This window comes from Haliotis rufescens, unplaced genomic scaffold (assembly GCF_023055435.1).
Source record: "Haliotis rufescens isolate VD_foot unplaced genomic scaffold, xgHalRufe1.0.p SCAF_17, whole genome shotgun sequence".
Taxonomy (NCBI): domain Eukaryota; kingdom Metazoa; phylum Mollusca; class Gastropoda; order Lepetellida; family Haliotidae; genus Haliotis; species Haliotis rufescens.
The window spans coordinates 493,178-513,211 of NW_025963857.1; the positions used below are offsets into that span (position 1 = coordinate 493,178).

At 40.7% G+C, this 20,034-nt stretch overlaps 1 protein-coding gene across 2 annotated transcripts in view; it reads right to left on the reverse strand.

The window, feature by feature from the left end:
- Positions 1-704: 704 nt before the first annotated feature.
- The window catches only part of LOC124112127 (ras-responsive element-binding protein 1-like), a 60,684-nt gene continuing 41,354 nt past the window's right edge, over positions 705-20,034 (reverse strand). For both annotated transcript variants that reach the window (XM_046472218.2, XM_046472144.2), the window contains exons 5-18: positions 19,048-19,538; positions 17,518-18,550; positions 15,040-15,217; positions 14,337-14,742; positions 13,678-13,890; positions 13,169-13,412; positions 12,225-12,658; positions 11,742-11,898; positions 11,446-11,619; positions 10,742-10,887; positions 9,837-10,488; positions 9,195-9,365; positions 8,513-8,577; positions 705-8,008 (exon numbers count right to left, since the gene is read on the reverse strand). In XM_046472218.2, the coding sequence (XP_046328174.2) occupies positions 7,832-8,008; positions 8,513-8,577; positions 9,195-9,365; positions 9,837-10,488; positions 10,742-10,887; positions 11,446-11,619; positions 11,742-11,898; positions 12,225-12,658; positions 13,169-13,412; positions 13,678-13,890; positions 14,337-14,742; positions 15,040-15,217; positions 17,518-18,550; positions 19,048-19,538 (4,541 nt within the window). In that variant the 3' untranslated portion in view covers positions 705-7,831. The remainder of the gene's footprint in view (positions 8,009-8,512; positions 8,578-9,194; positions 9,366-9,836; positions 10,489-10,741; positions 10,888-11,445; positions 11,620-11,741; positions 11,899-12,224; positions 12,659-13,168; positions 13,413-13,677; positions 13,891-14,336; positions 14,743-15,039; positions 15,218-17,517; positions 18,551-19,047; positions 19,539-20,034) is intronic.

Genomic DNA, 20,034 nt, shown 5'->3' on the forward strand with positions numbered 1-20,034 from the left:
CGAAGATCGCGTTATCCCATTTCATCATTACAGCATTATCTATTCAGTATTTCAGCATCAGGAGCCTGTGTCACCAAGTCAGGTTTTGGTATATTCCTTGCTTGACATGGTATACGGATCTATACTGTCTTTACAGTAAATATAGACATTGTTATCCATGACCTACTTTGGAGAACCAGTTGCCATGCCTGCAAACACTGAAGCTGCTCCATATCAATAACTGTCTCTCCCCACCTCGTGATGGTCACTGGTTAACACTATAGCCAATGGTATGAACAATACTGAATCTAGACTAGTTAACCAACAAATAAATAACATATGGTCACTCAGCAGAATGATATACATAAATTAAGTTAATCTAACACACACAACTACACCTCTACATAAGATGAAGAATGGTATTAAAAAGCAGAAAACAGTGATTAAATAATTCTATTTTGGTACTACGTTGGGTTTTGCACTTGACCATCATTTCAACACTCAGGTGGTATTTTGGCTTAGTTCCCTAATGATAATTGCATTATCAACATCATCGTATTATATACTATACTGGACTATGTGTTATGACAATGCACAGGAGTCCGTATCTAAAAATAGACGCCCTCATGCATATTCATGACCATCTCCTTCGGGCTCGCGTGTGGAGATGGTCATGAATATGCATGAGGGCGTCTATTTTTAGATACGGACTCCTGTGGACAATGTTATCGCACAGCCAGTTACTACGGTGTTGTCACAGGAATGTTGCAGACTGTATTGATGTGGTTGGAGAGCAGGATGGCAGGCTTGCACATACAAAGGAGCGGAGACTGCACAATTTATCCTCCCAAAACAATAATAAAATAAACAGAAATACATTAAGTGAAAAAAAACCTAACAAATGACAACTAACGAATGCACTATTAAAATAGATGTCACCAGGACTTTCTGAAAGTATTACAGTTGCTATGAAAATTTAATCATATACATAATTTCTGCACGATGTTTTGAACTTCTGTATTCTTTCAGACTACAACCTGTACCTAAATATATTCTTGATAATATACTACCTGTACACAAATATTGTATTGAAGCAATAACAAAGTTGAAAACCGAAGTCAACTCAATCTTCATTATTTCGGGTAGTTGTGACTATATAGTCTGACAGCTTCCTAACTTCCTCCTGTATAGGACAATGTATGAGATCCCACAGGGACCAATACGACATCTCTCAGCATCAAGGCGAGTGTAGCTTCCTAACTTCCTCCTGTATAGGACAATGTATGAGATCCCACAGTGACCAATACGACATCTCTCAGCATCAAGGCGAGGGTCTGGTGAAAGGGAGCTAACTGTGCACCTTTATCGTCCAACTCTGCCTCCTGGTCGTACCAAAAATCACCTGAACAATTCACCAATACACTGCTGCCTCGCCTTGCCGATGAATGACCTAGAGTCAGGACAAACCTATCTGTCTTGTCCGCGTCATACTTACATGCAAGAGAATCATCAAGTTTCAGAATCATATCAAACTGTCACTGCACACTTTTGTAAGGAAACCATTCTGTACATGATCCTGACACTTGCGTCCTACACTCGATGTTAACATGGGAATCACATTATCCCACAGGACAAATTCTCACCTGTGCTTTATAATAGGATAATACACATATCGAACAAAAAATGTTAGGGATCATGAATATATTGGGGAATATATTTATTAAAATACTAGCATGTGTTCAGTCTTCATTACAAAAATACAGTGAACTATGTCTATCACGAACACGCTTGAAATGAACTGACAGATATAACAAACTGGTTTTTGGTCCAAGCCAATTGCTGTATATTTTATCATATAAAACAGTCAAAACGGTTTTAACAAACAAAAATTAGTGGTCTCTTTGAGTTCGTTATAACCGTATTTTACTTTTATCTGAAAAAAATATTTCTTATCCCTAACTTTTTTTGTTCAGGATAAATGAGCCCACACAGGGCACCTGTTGACCTTTCTAACACAGGATCTGTCAAGGCTCTGTACAGAGTTGTCGTATATAAGATACAGGTATAAACATGTGTGGACAGTTACAGGAAATACTTTCACATCAATGTAGTAAGCATTAAGTATCATTTCGTTATTACACATTGACATCAGTCAATATTAATACTGCCTTCTCGTAATATCTTTGGTGTGAATACTTCAGAAAGGGTTTTCAATACTAAGTGGGAATAACGGAGCAACGCTTATTTTAGAAGTGTTACCATATGTGTAACAGCTAAAATACTGTCTGACCATTGATGGCAATTAACAAGTGGTTTTAGTTAGTGGTATTATTGTTGACAAAACATGCAATAGATTAATTATGATGTCATTTTGCCCTAAATCACAGATTTAATATCACATTCACATTTGTTATAATCACTACATCAACAACATAATGCTTAAATACACTTCTCAACATTTGATAAGGATATTTATATTATTTCCTTGATTCAGCCCACTTATATCATGAATCATAACATGTCTTGTCAGTTTGTTTGTTGTTTGATGCTGCACTCAGCAATATTCCAGCTATATGACAGCGGTCTGTTAATAATGGAGTCTGGACCAGACAATCCAGTGATTGACATCATGAGCTTCGATCTGCACAAGTGGGACTTGATAACACAACATGTAGATGCAGCAGTATCATGCATCTCAGTATCCTTATCAAAAGTTCAGTAGTATAGTTTGAATAATACTTCAAGATGGCATATCAAATATTACTGATTGCATAAGTTTGGACTGATTTGTCAACATCAACTCAATCAGTGCCCAAAACAGCGAACATTTGTATTAGAGTGAGTGAGTATGGTTTTACGCCGCTTTTAGCAATATTCCAGCAATATCACGGCGGGGGACACCAGAAATGGGCTTCACACATTGTACCCATGTCGGGAATCGAACCCGGGTCTTCGGCGTGTCGATCGAACGCTCTAACCACTAGGCTACCCGACCGCCCCCATTTGTATTAGAGATCTGCCAGTCTGATAATCATGATTTTTAGGGCCATGCATATGATTGAGAGAAACTCCGTAATCAGTTCCTCTCAAGGTATCCCTTACATAAGCACAGGACACAGTTCAAATCCCTTTCAATGGTTGATTTACACACGGCCTAATTGGCACCAAACTATCTGAGCATGTGAAAAACATAATTATTTTTTTTATTATGGATTATCATAGATAATGGTCAGAGATATTGACAATGGATCGGTAGGTCGAAAGAAAATAAAAAATATAATGGATTGTACAGGACCTTTTCAATCATCTAAAAGTTTGGTTTGGATCTGTGAGCTGATGAAAAAATAAGACAATTTAACGTTTGAGAAAAATCTGTTTCAGTCATGGGTTATTTTTATTGTCAAAGCAAATTTTACCATGAACGGTATAAAAAACCACGTCATTCTGATATTTTCTTTTCAATTTTCTTTTTTTAAGGTCACTGGATTCATAAACACAGCAAAAAATATTTATGGCCTAAGGTCCTTTGGTCTACAAGAATGTGGTACAGGCCTCCATCCAACAGTTTGAGGTGTAAGTTCATTTTATGGTTATTTTTCATAATTGTTTATCAAGCTGAAATCTTCACTGAGTCAATGGAGTTTTGGTCACAGATATTGACAAACTGATGATAAAATTGAAATAATTATGACAGTACATAGTGGCAATATTTCTCCGACTTGTAGTCAGCTCACATGATGAAATATAGTCCTTGACTCCTTGTATAGTTGGTGGAATGTTTGGCACCGATTCACTGGAAGGTAGGTTCGATAACTGATGTAATACATAAATACATATCCTTGAGACAGAACACAGATATGTGATTGTGACTGAACTGATTGATATCATTATGAATTATCTTCTGGTCAAGTTCATTATGTTCTTGGTTTACTGAACACTTTACTGCAAGTTGGTAAAAGCTGATCCTCCCCCTTACAAATGAAACAGATCTTGTCTTTAATGGAAGTAATTTATTACTTCAAATCCTCCAGTTCTTATTAACTAAATTTTGCTTGAACTTTAATTTGAAATATTTGTACACAAAAACAATTCTCATAGGCTTAATAAGTTTTAAAATATTTCCTGAATTATGTTATTGATTTCTATATTCATATTTTAGCTTTAGTAATTTCATTTGTTCCTATTCTTGTCATTAAGTTGCCTGGTCTTCTTGATATCCTCTGATCCATTAAGATTCTGTTATCATTATCTTAAATTACGAAAAAAAGCCTGGCAAAGAGAAAGTTTAGTAGTACTTTAAGTAACAAATAAAACTTGAATGCAAACAGCAGTTGCCACAACTGTTCAAATTGCTGTGAAATGATGGTTCAATTGGTCACAGCACTAGTAATGGGCGACCTGCGTGAAACTAACACTCGGCCAATGAACAATAACTTGAGCCGGAACACCACCAATGTAACACCACTAAACACACAGGTGCGCCTCAACTCCGATGTAGCCCCAAGGTCAGTTGTATCCTGTTTGACTAAGAAAGATTTTACGCCGCTTTTAGCAAAATTCCAGCAATATCACCGGAAATGGGTTTCACATATTGTACCCATGTGGGGAATCGAACCCAGCAAACACTTTAACCACTAGGCTAGCCCACCATGGGGCACTGCATTGTAAAGCCATGATTAATGGAATCCTACACAGCTGACACAGCAAATGTGTTTGTGAGACTGTGAGTGAGTGGGGTTTAACGCCACTTTGAACAGTGTTCCAGTTATATGACGGCGTGTCAGCTTAATGTGGTAGGAAAATCCGAAGTGATGCAGGTCTCAGACGTTTATCACTTTGGAGAAACCCACGAGCACGGGTATGGTGCTGACAAACATAAAAATCAATGCAAACTGGGATTCAAACCCATGAACATATCCTGGTACTTTTCTGGCATGCCCTAGGGACACAACTCTGCACAGCGAATTGCAATGCCTTAGATGACTGGACCACCCGTGCCCCCTTTGTGAGACATATCATTAAAATCCATCACTGAAACCAGTCAAAAACTTTCAGTCTATAATTGAAGCTTTATAATTAAATATAATTTCATCTCCATTTTGAATTTTTAATGAAAAATTTAATAATTTAATGCCAAAAACTGATTGAATATGTTATGAAAGAAAACAGCTTGGCCATTCTGTCAATGATATAATTCAGGATATACAAGAGACGCTTGAGCTTACAACTGAGAGGCCTGGGAATAACATACTAATTGTGACACTGAAAATCTGCCAAATTCTAAGTCTCAGATCTCTAAATTCATAAAAAACAAAACAAATACACAACAGATCAAACACTTATTGCAAAATATTACCATGAATTTCTCAATCAAACAGTATGCAATAAAACAAAAAGTACATTTCATTATGATTCAACAATTTTTAGTTATGCTGTAAAATTAAATGCTGAAAATACAAAAGCTTATCTGCTGCCACACTATAGGCACTGAACACTGGTGTAATAAGTTAAACGCACTCCCATACATTATGCATATTCAAATACTATCTTCAAGCCATTTATAGAATTGCAAAACATCTAAATCTAGTTTTGTCTGTAACGACCGTCGGAGGAGTAAAAAACTGTAATACTAGTTGTTAGGAAAGTGGGATGAAAACAAGAGGAAATTATTGCAAAACTGAGTTTGACATCCCCAAAATATGAGCAATATTAAAACTATAAACCATGTATGTAGACACATGTAATGCTGATGAAATGCTTTGGCCTTATCCTAAACTAAACTGGTTCACATTTCAAACTCTGGTATAAAACTACATCTAATTCTGGAAGCAGAACAAATAATGCTAAAACTGCATCAAATATGATTCTAGTAACGCCTAAACTCATAGTTCAAACAAACAAATCACACAAAATCAACTGTTTTAGGATATTTTGATAAAGCTAATTAAAACATCTAGGTAGGCCTACATATCGAATGTGCAAATCATATCTCAAAGGAGAAACTATGCAATTATTGCATACCACAGCAAAACTTGGGATTAGTCAGCCAATTTGAAATTTGAAGGGATAACTTTATAGCACTAAATCCCAGGAAGGTATGAAAAGGTTTCAGACTGTCTAATCTAGTCAGTAGTATCCATGACAAAAGGAAGAAACCATGAACCGTTGAGGGTGTTGCTCCATGTGAGGAGGAGCAAGGCAACAGTAGAGGGGAATAAGTCGTACGACTCAAGGCACTTCGACAACCAAGTCTACACTTCAGATCATTTCTCTAGCATGGACAAATCCTGATGATCTCAACATCATCAATATATTTGTAACGAATACAAAAATATTTGTAAAAATGACAATTTCATTAAATATGAAATTATATAATAAATATTTACAGTGATAAAATCACAATCTGTGGAATGATGTCTGTGTGATGATAATAACCAAATAAATATATATTCCTAGGGAAATTATCAAATCTATAAATTAACAATTTAATCACTGATTATCTCTAATTGGACGAATTTAAGGCATATTCACATGAGACATGGACCATGATAACACAATATACACTGCAATAGTCCAGTGGTAAACAAGGAATGTTTCACAAGTTTATACAAATATATACATACGTGACAATTCCACTTAAGTAGGATACTGTCCTGAATAGCAAACAGATATAAAAGTAACAAACTGTATCAACAGCAGTATTACATTGTAACCAACCTTGTAATACTGCACACACAACCATGACATACAGATTAATTGTAACCATATCATAATCATATATAATGCTGGTTTTAATAATTTAGTTGTTACTCCAAGACACAAGCCTCCCAAACACATACAGTTGAATTGAACTTGTACAAGCAAACAATCTATGTATGTAAAAAGCATACAACTAATAACAATATTTGCATATTGCAAGATATACATATCCTGGCTTTGGCTTAAGATTTTCTGACAGTTTTTCTACTGTTAAAGGGGTCTGTCAGGAGCATGGAAGTTTGTAATGTTTCAAGATGGCACCCTTTAAGCTATCACTATTTACACTGGTAACAATGTCAAGGTCAACCCTTGATAACTCCAACTTCAGCAACATTTAATTATGCCATGAAAAATACTTATATATGCAATAGGGGTAAATTAAGCTTTAACATTTAACTCAGTCAGCTGATTTCTAGGGGTCGTGACCTCTAGGATATCACCTCTTCAGCATAACTACCAAGAGTCACAAAGAGGCTTCAACCAATTAAAGATCAAGGTCATAGAAAGATATATAGCGATCAGCTTAGTCTGTTCCCGCGTCATTTCAGGAATAAAAATTGTATTATTGTATAATACCCATATTTATTCCTAACTTTAGATAGGGAGACACACGAGGGTAAATATCTCATCACATGTCACACTTACAATGATGGATGTTTAAGTCGTAATGTCTCTCAATGAAGTAACTTCAGAAAGTTAATAGACACAGCATATGAATACTGAGTTTGTGTGAAACACACCATTTTTCAAATAGTCATAAGGAGCTGCAGCCATGTTGGTCTACAGAATCACACACACTTCGGAAAAATACTCTCTCAACTAATACAGCACATTGGTCATTAAGTCATCAGAATATTGGTCTATTGAGAAAGCAGACATTGAATCCCAGGTGGAGGACCTCATTTGCATATTTATTGGATCATGATACCATCCATTATATGATAAATTGTGATATCGGCCTCACAACGAGGCTTCAACCAATTTGAGTTTATTTCAGCCGTGGCTCAAGACATCACACAGTGCTTTGACACAAGAACACTGCTCCCTCTCCAATTGTACATGCAGGAGTGTTTTCATTTTCGTCACAGACCTATCATTTGAAGCCCAGCATCTTGGCTGCCGAATCAGCGGAGTCAAGCATGGTGTTGATGGCTGATTCATCCACCCCGAGGAGGTTGTGCAGAATGTCGTCATCATCGCTGTCATGGTCGTCTGTTCCGCCGTTCATTTGGGGCACCATGCTGGCAGCAGTCCTCTCCGGTACAAACACCTGCAGCAAGAAACAGCGTCAACATTGATAGGCAAAGAAGTGACACTGAAAGGATTCTCACACATGGCATACTTGACATCAGGACCTACTCCATAACTGTAGTCCATGACAAACAAGAATTATCTCCCTTCATCTTGTCAGTATGCATATTTTGTACTTATATATTCATTGTAATTATTGATGCTATTGCTATGCACAGGACACAGAATGACACTTCCAAACGGAAGTGTATGCAATAAAACTTGTGAATACTGAAACATTTCATTTTTATAATTTTGTTTGTAATCTTGAATTGTTAATAATGGCATCAGTGTCAGTAATGTTCGAATTGCATGTAAGGTCTTATGGTGAATTAAAATGTTTTAAAACTCCATTCACAGAAAAACAAAGTTATCATTGCTTATCTTGCCAAGTTTTTATTAAAAGAATAGCAGACCTTCCTGCATCATCTTAATCACGGAAACTGTCACCAATCTTTACTTATTTATATATATATATACGTACAGGGCTATCTCTCCGTGTGTTTGTTGTCAGATGGTAACGAAGAGCACTTCTCCCACGACCAGGGCCTGCAAAATGATGGTTTATATTACTTCCAGGAATTATCTCGGCCTGCCAAAGAGGCCGATATAAGGCCCTTGGTCAGAAAATTTCGGGGGACGATGACAAGGTGGGGCACATTGACACACTGGACTCAATAGTTAGCTCACATGACAAACATGTTTTTGTTTGTTGTTTAACGCTGTACTCACAGCCATAATCCAGGTACATGACAGCCTGCAAATAATCTAATCTGGACCAGACAAACCATACAATAAGCATCTCAGAGGGGACATGACACCACGTCACAGTGTTTGACCACCCAATATATGAAGTCTCCTCTGACGACCAGCACCAGTTGCTGAGGGTCAGATCTAACCAGGAATCCCCACAGGGTGACCGATTCCATGACAGAATAGGTCCAAGTTCCTCGACGAACACGAGGAATTTGTCCCCTCTTCCTGGTGTGAGTGAGTGAGTATGGTTTTACACCGCTTTTAGCAATATTCCAGCAATATCATGGCGGGGGACACCAGAAATGGGCTTTACATATTGTACCCATGTTGGGAATTGAACCCAGGTCTTTGGTGTGACGAGCGAACGCTTTAACCACTAGGCTCCCCGTTTCATCTACAGAAACACTGACCTGGCAGAACGTTTTCCTCATTGTGTACACTGTCCTCGTCATCACTGAATGCTGGGGAGAGCGAGCGGGAGCGAGAGAGGGAGCCTGGCAGGTGCTTCTTGCGGTGTCGCATCATGCTGTGCTTCAGGGTGAACCTCTTCTGACACACGTCACACTCAAAGGGGCGCTCTCCTACAGCAGGGCAATAGTAATGTCACAGGATGGTATACAAGAATATATCACATGGTATATATTCAAACTAATCTGTACAACAAGTACTTATAAGGGAGATAACTCCTCATTCCTAAATCAATGTAGGCAGTACTTGCTACAAAAGATAAACGGCACAAACCATTAAAAGTTTACAAAATCACCTTGCATAAACTCACCTGCTGTAGCAATTTTAGAAATTTTAGAAATGTGTGCAAGTGGCAATTTACCTATGGTTATTTATGTCATGATTGAGGTACAACTGTTAACATTTCATGACCAGGTGATATTAACATGATATGGCTTGACAAATGCATACACGTTAATGTATTATATCGACAGGACACTTGAGCCGGCACATATTCATCTGTTACAGACTCAGACTTCTACAGACTCCCACGACAGCTAATGTCGTCCAAAGCTGAAGGTATTTCAAAGTTTGAAAGGACTCACCGGTATGAGAGCGCATGTGTCGCCGGAGATCCTGCAGTGACCAGAAGCGTTTAGGACACAGTGAGCAGTAGACCTTCCTCTGGTTGTAATCTGATGTGACAGACTCAATGGGCTCCTCGCCACCATCTTCCTCCTCATTCTCTTCCGTCAGAATCCCATTCCCAGCTCGGCAGTGACGCTCCACCACCACATCCATCTTGGAGGCAAAGCAGTCGATGTCGTCCACGCTATTCTTCTCCCTGAGGACTGTCCAGTCCCGGGTGTGGTGTTTCTCCTGGTGCACTAGGCACTCCTTCCTGTGGTCGAAAGAGGCGTCGCAGAGATAGCACTTGAAGGGCAGGTCGATATTATGTTCCTTAAGATGGCGAACCAGCATCTTACGCGATGGGAAGGACTTCCCACATTTCCAGCAATGTTTGATTTTGTCGACATTGTAATTGTCTCGCTCCGGGTTTGTTTGTCGCTCACCAGATCCCGCAGAGACATCCTCACCATCTTCGTCCTCACCCTGACCTTGACCTTCCAGTTCTGCCGGAATGAGTGGCTGGATGAATGAACTGTAGTCGGACATGTCAGCTTGTGAGTGATCAAGATCTGAGCCGCTATCACCAGGACTGGCACCTGGCATTGCATCATGGGACTTGCTAGAGATCTGAAAAATAATTTTGACAATGTTTGATGAATTCTACCATTTCAATGTTATAAAGACAATATTGCCTTTTGGATGTATGTGTTGATAACGTTTCCACTGATGTCAAGCATGAACCATGTTCAATGGACCACAATAACTGATTTCAGTTTTCTTTCTATCAAAACAAATTAAATAAAAGATGAATATCATTTTCATCCAGGTGTAGGTGATGCAGTCAAACGTGAAATCTGCTGCATCTGAACAGGATCCTCACCATATTTGATTCTTCATCAGAAAAGCTATCATCGTTGTCGATCGTGTTGCTTGCTTCACCCTCCATGCCCTCGATACAGTCTCCATCATGGACTGGCTCTGGCTTCACCCCATTATGTCTCTCCTGGTAGTGCTTCAACAAGTTGCCTGCAACAAGACTCTCAGTTAGGTGTCTAGTTAAAACCCTTCCATCATTCAGTGTCACCTGAAATGCAGCTTTAAGAGCTCTATGACAAGATACAGGCCCTCTTGCTCTGATGAAACTAAACTAAAAAGTAATGCCACAGGCACTGTAGTTCACCTGGTTTTGTACAGGTAATTACAACCAATTTCATAACTGATAAACCATCTGCTGCAAGGGTGGATCCAGCATTTTCAAAAAGGAGAGGTTTAAAATGTCAAAATCCTCTCTCGGATAATCTTACTGACTAGAACATACCTTTGGTTTTCAAAAGGGGGGAGGGATCCGGAATCTATCCTGGAATCCCCACAGGGGTCAAACAATAAAGAGTGAGTGAGTGAGTGAGTGAGTTTGGTTTTACGCCGCTTTTAGCAATATTCCAGCAATATCAAATCGGGGGACACCAGAAATGGGCTTCACACATTGTAACCATGTGAAGAATCCAATTCGTTGTGGCCATAAAACTCTTCATGCCCTGCCCACGTATAAATGCCAATCCAACTGTTCGCTACTTGTTGACCTACTTTCAGTGGAGAAGGAGCTGAAGACACAGAGATGACACTTGTAGGGTCGGTCCATGGTCTGTCGCGAGGCTGGGTCCAACATGTTCACGCCATGTTTGCGGATCAGGTGTCGTTCTCGGTTGGACTTGGTGGAGAAGGTCACTGGACATCGTGGACACTTGAATGGTTTCTGACCTGGAGGATGAACATAATCAGTTAGATACCAAGGATGTGTCACAGGTGTGATGTGTGTGTCTGTGCATGTGCCTGTGTGCACGTGTGCATGTGAACAGGTGCTTGTTACAAGGATTCCTCACCTGTGTGTGTGAGCAGGTGCCTGTTCAGGGAGCTGACCCAGGGGAACGACCGGGGGCAGTAAGGACAGCCAAGCTTGTGGGGGGAGTCTGCATAGGAATTACGTTTCTTCTTCACCGGGGTTTCGGGGAACATTCCATTGCTTAGATCATGGTCCTCCTGGAAAACAGTTAAACAATGTTCTTAAAAACACAGATAACCCTTTCCAAAAATATACCCGCAAACACTTTGGGTGACATGACATTTTATAATTTGAAAAACAGACTAAAGAATACATTTTACAACCAATGGAGTCTGTTTTTGTATTAAATAGGAAACATCAATATCAGAAACTAACCAAACAGCAATTTATGAAGTCATGCAGATGTGACTTCAGTGAGTGAGTGAATTAGTATGGTTTTACACCGCTTTCAGGAATATTCCAGCAATAACCATTTAACCACTAGGCTACCCCACTGCCCGATATGACTTAAGCCTCAACTTACATCTATATCCATGATATGCTTGCTGGAATCCATTTCTCCCTGGTCATCAATGAACCCTGACTCCTCCCCATTTTCGTCATCGTCTTCCTCGTCACCCATATCCTCATCCAAATCTCCGTCTTCCTCCTCGTCCTCCTGCTGCTGCCATTCCTGGGCGTTGCTCTTGACATCCTCCCTGTAAGACTGAGCCAGGAGGTGTACATCCGACTCAGCTGAGCTCTTGTCTGGGGAACCTCTGTTGGGTTCGGAGGATGGAGAATCACAAGGGGAGGTGTGGTTGCGGATTACAGAGTTTATTAACTGCTTCCTGTAGGCTGACATCTTGTCCTCCTCATCAGCTTCACAGCCACTTCCAAGAAACATGTTGAACTTGTAGGATCCTGTGTTGTTAAGGATCTTGTGGACAGATGCAAGGTCAGACACAGAATCCCCACCTAGAAACATGACAAGAATCCATATAGTAGAGGCTCACTAGAGGTAATCAAGCAAACACTGCATCCAACAACATTCCAGCTGTATCACAGCAACCTGTAAACAATTGAGTCTGGTCAAGAAAGGCAGTGGTTGATAGCATGAGCAACCATCAATGCAAATGGGGAACAATGACTTGCAATCAGCCAGGTCAAACATCAGATCCTACATACAACCAGGCTATTGCTGTTGAATGCCAATGGGAGAAATTATTATGAGAATCTTGTTTGTTCGCTGGTTTGTTGAGTCCAGACTCAATTATTTACAGACGGCTTTCATATAGCTGGAATATTGATGAGTGCGGCATAAAACAACCAACAAACAATAGCAGGACATTAAGACAAGAGAAACTTACAGACCTTAAACTTTGAGTAATCATAGAGTGTGGCATTAAACCAATGAACAAACAAACAAACAAAGAGACAGACAGACAGACAGACAGACAGACAGACAAACAAGCTTCTCTGCTGTACCTGAGTTGGGAGAGTGCATCCTGTACTTGGCCATAAAAGCCAACTTCTTGGCCTCCCTGCTGCGTTTCTCCAGGATGGACAGTGGAGACACCTCCCAGCTCTGCTTGTCATTGTTATTGTTGTCACTGACAAGCACAAGGTCATCCTCGTCCAACTCATCCCTCTGACAGTGATCGGAAGCTGGTGGGGAAAACTGCAGGAACCTGTTGGGAAGCTCGCCACTTTGCAAGGCTGATTTTAAGTGCTGGAAATAGAATTATTATGGAGTGTCATGATGTGACAACCTTTATCATACCGCCATGTCAGAATGGTTAGACCTGATTGGTCCATGTGATTGATAAAATACTATTTATCCCGCCTTGGAGGGAAACAAATTTCTCAGCGGGTGAATAAATCTCTTATACCCTGCTACAACTCACAGTGTGTACACATGTAAGCAGTGTTCTACAAGGCACAAAAGCTCTGGCCTTTTTGGAGCAAGTTGTGGATGACTGAAACATGAGACCTACTCTAGATGCATTCGGTGAAGGTGACCTCTTCTTGACGGACAGATCCATGGGCTGGTCGCTGCGGCTGAGCCCCGGGGTGGAGGTGAAGGGTGAGTTCATCAGACTAAAGTCGAGAGGCTGGGTGCAGGTGAGGTGTGGCTCCAGTTTCACTAGCATGGAGGAGTGGGGGAGGGTCGGCTCCACCTTGTGGGCAGCAGGGGGACTAGGGGACACCTGCCACGAACAGACACTGATCAGTAACATAACTAGCTTAACCCAAACAAATATAATCTTGAAAAGCTTGAATAATATTACACTTGAACAAGGGAGATAGTTCTAGGGATATACAATTCATTGTGTGTCATCCTGGCATCATTGACAAATAATAGCCACAAGCTTGTCTTGTGAAACATTGTAAGCAAACACAAGTCAATATATCGTTTAGGCAAGGCATGTCTTTCTTTTACTCCATGTTTTCAAGTATGGTCAACAGATATTTTGTGGGGGCAGCAGCATATAATGTTTAATGTTAATAGATTTGTCAGTACGAATGTCCTACATTATTTTCTTGCACCATTCCCAGCCAAAACATGGCACCTGACAATGTAGGCATCAAATCCTTGGGTCCTTGCATAAACATGCTCTAACCACTACCTCCAAACAGCCATCATGTTCCTTACCTGGAAATTACCACTACTGGAGAGACTAGCTGGACTGGCGGACTCCTGACTGTCGCTGGTGACTCTGTCCATCTCCTCCATCATGGAAGGCTCATTGACGTGGATCATCCCCTCAATCTGGTGCTGGCCCACCTCCAGGTGCTGCTTCTGGATGTGTCGGACACAGTTGGCCTTGGTGGAGAAGCCCACGTCACAGCGCTGGCAGAGGAAGGGCTTCTGGCGGCAGCTGCTGTGAGATCGGAGATGGTGCTTGAGGGCGCGGAAGAACTTGAAGTCAATGCCGCAGTACTTGCAGACAGTGTCGGGGGAGTGGAAGGCGTCCATGCTTGTGGCTGTGTCCATCACATACTTGTTGTAGCCAATCGACTGCTCAATATCCTCCTTCATTAGCTTGCCATGCTTCTTTCTGTCAGGAGAGTGAGTGAGTGAGTGAGTGAGTGAGTGAGTGAGTGAGTGAGTGAGTGAGTGAGTATGGTCTTACACCACTTTTAGCATTAGTTATTATTTCTTAATTCTAGATAGACAGACATTCAGATGTGTCGGGTTAGGGGATGCACAAATGAATATATATTTTATATTTTATATTTAATATTTTATAATATATATTATATTTTTTATAATAACAGCTTAGGTTGCAGCTATTTCACAGAGCCTAAAAGAATGCAAGAAAATTTATCTTTTTCACTGGAATTTGGTCTCTCACCTGACATGCCTCTCACAGTTGGCTTTTGTGGTGAAGGCAAAGTCACAAATGAGGCACTGGAAAGGTCGCTCTCCGTTGTGTGTGCGCAGGTGTCGGATGAGGGTGCTCTTGTCAGCGCTGGAGTAGCTGCAGAGGTTGCATTTATAGGGCGTCAGACCCAGGTGTGTGCGTGTATGTCCTGGAGGAGGAGGAGAATTCTTCCATTAGTTGCCATTGACACAGCCCATCAATCCTCACCTTATTCCTCATTATGATCAACACTACTCTCCACACATTAAAGCCTCACTCTTTTAACAAAACATTAATTCTGAATATTTGGATATTTAGTTATGATCTGTACTGACTACACTGTAAGTTCAGTAATCTGTATCCGCGTGTTGACATTGACAGTGATTATCTTATTTCATCTCAAAATATAGACATGATATAAGAAACTGACAGCTGACGTTTCTGAGTACTCCGAGTCATTTATCAAAAGAACCACATAAACATCTAACTCCAGTCGAGAACAAGTCCTACATCTACACATGCATCTACTCCTTTGTTGACATTGTGCAACATGTACGTTTTCAACTGGAAGTTTCGAAAAAGATAGAAACTTGAAATTATTATGAGTGAGTTTTTGCTCTGTGTTGGGCAATATTCCAGCGACAGTGTGGCACACTGAAAATATCATTGTATCCTTGGCCCTGTTCCACAAAGCGATCATAGCACTACAACTGTCGTAAGTCTATGTTAAAGTACGGGAGATACGATCGTCTTAGCACTGAGATCGCTTCGTGAAATGGGACCCTGGGTCTTGTAATGAGCCAAAGCTTGTACCACCAGACACCGCCAATCTACTCTGTGATACATCGAACAGCCACAAGCTAACCATACAATGCATAATGAAAATATACATAATAAATAAGGTACGATCTATGTAGCAAATGTTTCTTTAGGACTAGCAATAGGTATTCATTTCAAGACCGATATACATGCTATACAGCAGATGTAAAATACAATACACAAACCAAAATGAAATAAAGATAATAAAAAAAAATGAATATTGTCTGAGGAATATCCATCCTTGGTATCTCCAGGGATCACATGTTGATAGCCTACACTAACCCTCGGATCCAAAGTTGTGGTTCTTGTGATCTCACATTACCAACCCCTTACATTAACATTTTACTGACCAATCAAACATTGAGATAAGGAAAAAGGAAATTGGTAAGGGACATAGACATGAAGACAGCCTTTCCATCAAAAAGTTTTTTCAGGTTATTTTTTGTTGTTGAGAATGTTGAATTTCTTGCAAACTCTATAGTAATAAATGGGACTTGATGACATGTTGTTGATTCTGATTGGACTGTTTGACTGAGTAGCACAGCAAATCAAATTGGCTAATGAAAATCAAGGGCGGGTAATTTGAGATTGTGAGAACAAAAGGAATGGATCCCAGGGGTAGCGTAGGTTTACTGAAATGTGAGCCCTGGAGATGAAGAGGATGAAGACTATACCCGTGCTGTAGAGAATGATGCACAACATGCACACTTACACAGAAGAAACATGACCAGGATGCAGACACAAAACACACTTACCTGACTATCTCCTTCCGCAAATTTAAGATTGAATAAAAAAATTTACCACTCTTGATAGCACATGTAAAGTTCAACATAGGTTCCAAATGTAACAATTACTACGAGTGTTTGTAGGTGCAATGATTCCACGGGAAGGTTTTTAAATGGCATTGAGAGGTTGATATGGACTTGACGATAAAATAGTATGGATGATCAACTCCTTGATTTCAGATGTAGTGAGTGAGTTTTGGTTTAATGCTGTTATGAACAGTATTTCAGTTACATATCACGACGTGTCAGCTTAATGCGGGAGGAAAGCCATAAGTGATGCAGGTCTCAGACGTTTACAAATTTGGTGAAACCCACGAGCACAGGTATGGTGCTGACAAACCTTGAAACAATCGGGGCAAACCGGGATTCGAACCCCAAATCATCGGTTTTTGATGTGTCTAAGGGATGCAACTCTGCACAGCAAATTGTGCACAGGTATGTGCTGACAAAACGTAGAAACAATCGGGCCAAACTGGGATTTATAGGTTTCTGGCATGCCTAAGGGACACAATTATGTACAGGGAATAATGGTGCCTTAAATGACTGGGCCAGTTGGGCCCTCTACAGTTGTAGTGATGTTTCAGTGTAGACTCTGATTTCATTATCACTGGCTCAAGGTCATAAAGAACTTGATCTATCATACAATTTTATCGTTAGTAACTTCAAGTGGATTATCTTGAACAATGATTAGAGCTGTCTTGATTATGATTAACATATTCTTTATTGAAAAAATGTGACATCATCCTAAATTGATACCATATGTAACATCAAGGTACGTTACTCTTTAACATCTTTAAATACTGGCCATTGCAATTTCACATTCTCCTAAAGAAATATTTACAAAACCATAGAGAAGCTAACTTACCCTTTAGACTTCTTTGGTTGTTGAAAACAAGATCACAGTATTTGCAGGTGAAGATGCTCTTGACCTTGAGGTCCAGGTCACCTTGACCTTCCTCCCAGAGTGGAGGTGTTGTCACAGGGCTCGCAGCAATGAAGGGGGACTCAGACTGCTTCATCTGACCAAGGGGTGGGGTGAGTGATCTCAGTGGGGTGGGGCTGTGACTTTGTGGCTGTTGGGGGACGGCAAGAATTGACTGACCAAGCTGTTGGGGGAGCAAACAGGGGTTCACCTGAGAGAAAATGAACCTGTCTGGAACAAACATGGCTTGTGGGTAGATGCGTTGCAGATCCTCGACTTCTTTAGATAGTTTGCTTTTGGTATCACAAGACAACTGAGATTTAGCCATGGCGGATGGTACAAAAGCATGACCCAGTCTTGGGAAATATTCATTGTTTTCTCTTTTTTCAATTTTTGCAATTTTCTTGGCATGAGATTCTTTGCCCCTTACAAGCTGCCTTGGAGCCAGGCTGAATTGTGCCAGAAAGTCTTGCTGAGAGACAGAGTGAGGGTCGACAGCGTGACTGTCGTCCAGACCCCGCTGTGATATGTGTTTTACCATATGTGTCTGCATGATGTCCTGCTCCACGAACTCACAGTCACAGAACGGGCACGAGGTCAACTGTTTCCCAGTGTGGACAGGAGTATGCATCAGGAGAGCAGCCTTACAAGGGAAAGCCTTCTTGCACACGGTGCAGTCGAACCGATGGTATTTGCTACTGGGCTGACGTGTACAGTGCTCACACCATGCTTTGGCTATCAGGGGAAACTTGTTGCTTGTAAAGTCAACAAAGTCCAGATCATAAAACCCAACAGAGATTCCAGCCTCATTTGTGTCTTGACTGGGTGTGGAGCACGTGCTGGGTTCGTCCTTGACCTTGACCCCATTTGGGTCAAGCATCTTGTGACAGATTAGTGTCCGAGTGTTTGGCAGGGAAGGCATGACTGGGAAGGCCGACTTATCTTCTTCCTTGGTGCATGGCTTGCCAGACTGGGCCTGCAAACATCATCATCATCATCATCATCATCATCATCATCAAGAAATATATCTAGAACTTACTTCGACACAAAAGAATCTTTCATATTTTATGCTATATATATTGAAAATCAAGGTTTCCATCTCATCAAAATACTTTCCTTGAAGTTTCCTGAATCAAAACAGCATCATGACATGAAAGGAAAATATAAACACACGTCTTGTATTACAATGAAGAATATGAGTGCAGGAGCATTGGGCAGCAGAATACTATTGTCTGCACAACTCATTAGTGATAATTGACAGTGGAGAGGACTTCTGTGCACGTGATGACAGCCAAAATACAGAATTGATGGCAATGATGTTATATAGGTAGGATATTCACAATAATTATTATTTTTTTACTTACATCATTTTGTATTACAATAAACTCAATGACACTGAGTAGCACAACAATAAAAGCTTCACATGAACGTTTAAATCGGGAACGTCAGCTTCAGTGCAACACTACCACTTACAGGCATCTGACTGATGGTGTTTCCTATATTCTGCTGCTGCTGTTGCTGCTGCTGCTGCTGCTGTTGTTGCTGCTGCTGCTGCACTGTAGGGAGGGTTGTCATTGACAGGGACGGAAGAGGGTGCAGAGCAACACCAGGAACCATGGGCATCTTCAGGGGCAGCTGATGATCCCACTGGGGCTCTTCAGAGGGTCGCTTGCTGCCACCAAATGTTGGCATGTCAATGGGTGCCATGGAATGAAATGCAAACTGAGCTGGCGGTCGTTCAAGGAATCTGGAGGCAGCTTCAGGTGTACTGAGATCGAGGTCTTGCATAGAAGGGTGCATAGCTGTTTTAGGGCGCCATCCTCCCTTGCCACGGCGAGAACCAGACTTGACGCCATGCAACATCCCGTGCTCGGCTTCCTTGCTGTGGATGCGCATGTGTCGGTGCATGTTGCCGTTGGTTGTGAAGGACATTTTACATACTCGGCAAGAGAATGGACGTTCACCTGAAAGGGATAACTATATTTTAATACATCATTATTGTGTAATTACAGAAAATTATCCCAGAAACATCAGACCGAAAAATCGCGGGTTTCCAACCTGACAACCTATGACCACCAATCCAACTTAAATACAATATATTTGGTATGGTATAAATAAGTATCTTTGGTTTTAAACCTAACCATAATATCATTTATTAGCAAATGAGACAAGCCGGTGCCCTATTCCTGCAAACAATCATTGCGCCAAGGTGGCCTGGTATCATCAGCATTTGATTGTGAATCATAAACACATGCTCATGATAACGTCGGAATCATACAATGGACTCCTACTTCTCATATTTATGGGAATGGTCTTGTTGCTCTTTACCTGAGGACAGGTGAAGATCCGTGGGTAGCATTGGTCTTTAGCAACCCATTCTTGCCGTAACTATGCTTGTCGTAAGAGGTGACTAACGGGATCAGGTGGTCAGACTCGCTGACTTGTTTGATGCATGTTAAC